This window comes from Echiichthys vipera (assembly GCF_963691815.1).
Source record: "Echiichthys vipera genome assembly, chromosome: 9".
In the NCBI taxonomy this organism is placed as follows: Eukaryota; Metazoa; Chordata; class Actinopteri; order Perciformes; family Trachinidae; genus Echiichthys; species Echiichthys vipera.
The window spans coordinates 30089188-30095187 of record NC_139834.1 but is presented as its reverse complement, the minus strand read 5'-3'; the positions used below and the strand labels follow the sequence as shown (position 1 = coordinate 30095187).

General features: G+C 42.9%; 1 protein-coding gene across 1 annotated transcript in view; it reads left to right on the top strand.

Moving 5' to 3' along the window:
- Positions 1-6000, top strand: part of LOC310952297 (PDZ domain-containing protein 4-like) — a gene marked incomplete at both ends in the record, with an annotated part of 59708 nt that overhangs the window by 30804 nt on the left and 22904 nt on the right. Inside the window, 5 exons of the mRNA XM_083920870.1 lie at positions 1-49; positions 1016-1271; positions 1358-1436; positions 3763-3861; positions 4250-4312. The exon at positions 1-49 is cut by the window's left edge and continues 54 nt beyond it. Coding sequence (XP_083776996.1) covers positions 1-49; positions 1016-1271; positions 1358-1436; positions 3763-3861; positions 4250-4312 — 546 coding nt within the window. The remainder of the gene's footprint in view (positions 50-1015; positions 1272-1357; positions 1437-3762; positions 3862-4249; positions 4313-6000) is intronic.

The window sequence follows — 6000 nt, the reverse complement described above, 5'->3', positions numbered from 1 at the left end:
GAGCCCTTGCAGCAGCCCGGGTCGGTCCGCAAGAGTCACCGGAGAAAAGGTAGGCGCCACAGACAGCCAACACATGAGCACAGATCTACCTTTCAGTCGCTGCTTTACCTCCTCTTACTTTTTCTGCTCTTTCAAGTTCTGAGCTCAGACGGGAGTCCTCTTTTTTTTTACCAATCTCATCTTTAAATATCCTCTCTTCCTTACTACTAACCTCCCTTTATATCCTCTTTGTCTTTCCCATATTCTTGCCTCTTTACATCTCCTCCAAGATCTTTGAAACTTCCTTTTTTTCTCTTCCTCCCATCCAGTCTCAGCTGTCACATCTTTCATCGTTTTACGCTCGTCTCCTCTTTTATCTCTTAACTTCTTGAATATCAAATGATTTTGTGTTATCGCCGTCTTTTCTGATGTAACGCTTTATGGTTTCATCATCACTCCCGTCCCCTCTGTGTCTGTGATTCTTTTAAAGAGGAAAAACTCACAGATTCCCGATATGACGGTGATACAGTGAAGTTTTGAAGTGGAATGAAAAAAAGATTTTGCAGCGATATGACTCTGCGAAGGTGCCCATGTGTGTCCAGAGCACATTCAGAAATATTAAACATTCAACACACGTCGTGTCAGCTGTTCATTTAGGGACACACCAGAACACGTCTTCACAGCTTCACTTTAAACTTCAGTTGTGTCAATAACCCTCTTCCTCTTCTTCGTCATCTTCTTCCTCCTCCTCCTCTTCCTCTTTTCCTTCTCTTCGTTCTCTCCTCTTCCTCCTCCTCTTCTTCTCATCCTCCTCTTCTATTATTTCTCCTTCTCCTCTTCTTCTTCCTCTTCCTCTTTTCCTTCTGTTCTTCATCTCCTCTTCCTCCTCTACCTCTGCTTCCTCCTCCTCTTCCTCTTTTTCTTCTCTTCTTCCTCTTCTTCTCATCCTTCTCTTCTTTTCTTCCTCCTCTTCCCCTATCTCGGCCTCCTCTTCCTCCTCCTCCTCCATCATCTTCTTCCTCCTCTTCCTCGTCAGGTACGTTGGTGTGCAGCAGTAACGGCAGCGGCTCCATCTATTCTGTTGCCATGGTTGCGATCCCAGACTGCGTGGACAATGGCACACAGACGGACATTAGCTTCCAGAACATCGTGCCGCTGGGGAAGAGCAGAGGTCACCACCACCAGCATCATCCGCACCACAGCAGCAGGGGAGGCGGCTCCTCCTCCCCTCCTCCACCTCCCCCCTCTCCTCCCCTCCCTCACCTCGTGGGACCATATGGGATCAATGAGTTGTACGTCTTGACCTGTTGTCCCTCTGGGGGTCAGGAATAATGACTGAGAAATCAATAATATGATGATCTTTTCCTTCTGCCTCCAGCTGTGTGTTTGACGACCCCGACGACTACTTCGACGTCTCCAACCACGAGGTGGACCGTCAGGACGACCTGGAGTATGAGGTGAGTATGCCGCCGCATCACCTTCCACCAGAGACTCAATCATTCATTCAACAACACAGCCCTTAAAGAGGAGACAACAGGCAAAAATCATTGGACTTAAGGCTCATTTATGCTCTACATTAGATAGGCATACGGATACGGGCGGAGCCTTCTGTCCGTACTCTGCGTACATTTCATTTTTCATTACCAAACTTTTCAGTACCACCAGAAATTAATGGGGGCAGTGTCGGGCACCGGACACAAAAAAGTGGCGTGAATATCAGGAGTGAGCGAGTCATCGAAGCCCTGACGGACATCCTGAAATACTGAAAGAGACTTTGGTCATTACTTTGTCTCATCTGTCAAACCAACGTGTGGAATTCTCCGTCCACACTCTGGGACGTCTTTAGTGTCTCATAGACCACCGCCCGCCATCGTGCCTCCTCCTCGACAGGCGCAGCACGGCTATCTCCTGCATCGTCTCAATCTTTGTTGTTGTCAAACTTCATTGGAGTAACTTTTGAATTTGAGCCCTCTAGAGGATTTTTTGATCAACATCCATTCTACCGTAAAGGACGCATGAAATTATGAGGGCAGTGACGATTAGGCAGTGACATCATGCCGACTAATATTTCTACAAAGAAGACGCGTTACTGTCCTCATTCTGACCATATTCAGAGCAGCTGTATGTTGGTGGCGCCAACTACTGTACCGGAGGAAGAGTTACTCCGTAATTTTCCAATTTAATCCCTTCATGTTTATGAGGGGAACCTCCGATCATTTTCGGTTTACTGCTGTGCATGTAAACGCACTGACTGTATAGGTTATCTGAACTTTGTACATTTGTTAGTTTTTGAGTTATGCTCATTTTGATGAACAGAGTGTTAAAGTGGTTGGTTTCATCTGCATTTGAAACGAGGAGGCTTTGCATCGTACGTCACATGAGGGAGAGACGGAAGCTTTGCCTTTTCTGCTGTAGATATTATGATCAACACAGCTGTCCACACTAACAATGTAATCAATGAATGTTTCTATGGTCAGACTAGTGTTGGCCTTTAAAGAGCAGCTCCTGGTTCAGTTAGCAAATGTCTAAAGGGCCGCTGTGTTGAGCTCAAGACAAACACCAGCTCGGTCATTAAAGAAGTCAGCACAGTGGAAATGTTTTTGTTCTTTCTGGCCCGTACACCAAAGAGACCTCCCGTTCTCCCTAAACCACTTCCTCCACTGCCTTTTCTAATTCATGTTCATTCTTTCTTCTGCTCTCTCTCTCCTCCCTCGTTAATTTCTACAATCTCCACCATTATTATACCCTCCCTGTATGACTTCCTATTGTCCCACTTTCTTTTTCTTCCCCGAATCACATCATTCATTTCCTCTGTAAATCACCTCCTCTCTTCTTTCGATGCCGTCGAGATGAAGCCAGATACGCTGGTTGCTGCTACAATGATGGTCTTCCTGTCTTTTATAGTCTGAACTGGTCTTTAATGCTTGCTTTAATACAAACTCCAAAGAAAATAAGCAGATACAAATATTTCTAGTAAAATGAAACTAAATAAAAACTAAAACCTTCAAGAAAAACGCAACTCAAAGGATATTTTCTGGTTTAACAGAGTTTAGACGACAAAAAGGTGACAGTTAAGTTTAGACGACAAGAGGTAACAGTTAGGTTAAGACGACAAGAGGTGATGGTTAAATTTAGACGACAAAAGGCGACGGTTAAGTTTGACGACAAAAGAGGAAGGTTAAGTTTAGACGACAAATGGTGAAGATTTAGACGACAAATGGTGAAGATTTAGACGACAAAAGGTGACGGTTAAGTTTAGTCACTAAAGGTGACTGTTGAGTTTAGAAACTAAAGGTCATGGTTAGGTTTAGTCACTAAAGGTGAAGGTTAAGTTTAGTCACTAAAGGTGATGGTTAAGTATAGTCACTACAGGTGACGGTTAAGTTTAGTCTCTAAAGGTGACGGTTGAGTTTAGTCTCTAAAGGACTTGGTTCAGATCAGATAACGGTGGTGGTTTGTCTTAGTTCTTCCAGGACTTGAACACCGGTCCTCCAGGTCAAAGTCCTGTGTTTTGGACACATCTTCCACCCCGACCGTCGTCCCTACGGGGATTTTGGCGCTCTGCTATTACGTCACCTGACTTCATTCTGTGTTCAGGACGTCATTTCTGCAGTAATAAATACGTGGGTTACTTATGAATTACAGTGCATTATTCTTCGTAGTTATATGAACGAACAGATAATTAGGACAGCTTTAATTCACTGTATTGAGGTGAACTTTGCGGAGCCACGTTCTGGTCAGAAGACAACAAAAGACCATTTCTTTCTCCCCATGTTCCTCCAGGAGGTGGAGCTGTACAAATCCAGTCAGCAGGAGAAGCTTGGTCTGACAGTCTGCTACCGGACGGACGACGAGGAGGATCTTGGGATTTATGTTGGAGAGGTGACACTCATCTTATCTTCGTCCCATCATGCTCCTTCTCTCCCTGTATTCACTAGCTCATTTAACCTTGGAAATAATGCAATGAAATCTGTGCATGACGCATAAATATAGCGCATAAAGGTGGTAGTCCTTCTCATTCATTAATTCACTCATCTTTCTCTTCATTCAGCCCCTCACCTGTATTGATTTATTTATTACAATCATCAATTAATCACTTTATTCATTATCTTATCCTTTGAATCATTCATCCATCCAATTACTGTCCTGTCCATCCATTCAGCCAGTTTTTACCGTCATTATTAATTTATCTGTTTCTCAATTCATGGGTTCATCTATCTGTTCCTTAAGAGCTTTGTTTATCTTAATTTTTCTTCCAACTTAACTTTAGGTTAATCCGAACAGCATAGCAGCCAAGAATGGACGCATCAGAGAGGGGGACCGAATTCTACAGGTGCAAAAACACAAACGTTTTGTCATGAATCAAAAACAAATAAAATATAATGTTTCACTGCAGTGTTAAGTTTTTGACTTGGATTAGAGTTAGGTTTGAGCAGTGTTTCATGTACTGGGCATCATTCTGAAAATTACAATTGTTGTGTAACATTGCAGTGATTTTTTGCTAGTGCAACGATACGGTTTATGGTAATGCAATTCAGAAAATTACATTTAAAAAAAAAGGTAATAAGTGGACCTTGAAATAAGGTTTTTTCAAACTGGTGCTTCTGAACTTTTTGCTAAACATTGGAGAACTCTGGAGAGATGCAGAGTAACTTGTGTTGTAGATTAAATTAGCAACAACAGAATCTACATTTGCTTTCCCAGAATTGGAGCAAATTTTTCCACTTTGTGAAGGTCCTTTTGATTTTAATGACTTCTCTTTTAGCTTCGCCCTCAGGACAATCTTTAGACTTTTTTTCTAAATGACCACAATTAATTTAAAGCCACCGAATGATGAAAAAAAAAATCTGTGTTCATAAATATTGAATGTTGACCTTCAGGGTGAATTATAGTACATTTCCTGCAGACTGAAAATACAAACTTGTCCTTGTGCTGAATGAAACGGCTCTCTGAGGGCTGAAAATAGTTTCTAATCAAACTATGTAAATGTATACTTAGAACCCTCTGGGACAGTGTTGTCCAATCAGAGAGAGTGCTGTCAGCAACCCAGTTAGTGCAGTCCTCAAAATAGACAGACAGAGATGGAGGGGGAGACAACATTGTCACCCTGGGTTACCACCGCACTGTTCAGCTCTGTTTGTCACACAATAGAAACCATAAGAAGATTGTTTTCTGTTTAAAGAGATCCTCCAACATAAACTCATCAGCCTGAGGAGCATACTTATTAAATTATTTAACCTAAAAAAATATTATTAACTTGTACTTTTGGGGACATTGTTCGTAATTTGATTGGTTTGGAAAATGGACAATGTCAATAACCACCCTGATGAAAGGTGAGAAGAGACCCATTTAACAGTGGACTTCTAACAAATCTACCATATGAAACATATACAATAGCTTGGTTTTATGTGACGTCACATGCATCGAATCGCGAAAGCGCAAAATTCAGATGGCTGGCAAGAAGTGAAGTAGCTTGAAGATCTGCCATGAAAATGCCCATGTTTTATGTAGTGTACGGCTGCTCGTTCTACCCAAGAAAAGGAAAAGAGATTTTTACAAAAGATTGTTGTTTTCACAAAGGTGAGAAATATAAAAAGCTCAAGGAACAATGCCGTAAAAAGTGGATTTAAAAAACGGCTGGGATGAGGATCAGCACCTCTAAATCTGAGGCCATGGCTCTCAGCAGTAAACCGGTGGATTGCTTTCTCCAGGTAGGAAATGAGTCCTTACCCCTTAAGTGAAGGAGTTCAAGTACCTCGGGATCATGTTCACGAGTGAGGGGACGATGGAGCGTGAGTTTGGCCGGAGAATCGGAGCAGCGGGGGCGGTGTTGCAGCCGTCTACCGCACCGTTGTGACGAAAAGAGAGCTGAGCCGGAAGGCAAAGGTCTTGATCAACCGGTCAATCTTCGTTCCTACCCTCACCTATGGTCATTAAAGCTGGGTCATGACCGAAAGAACGAGGTCGCGGGTACAAGCGGCCGAAATCAGTTTTCTCAGGAGGGTGGCTGGAGTCTCCCTT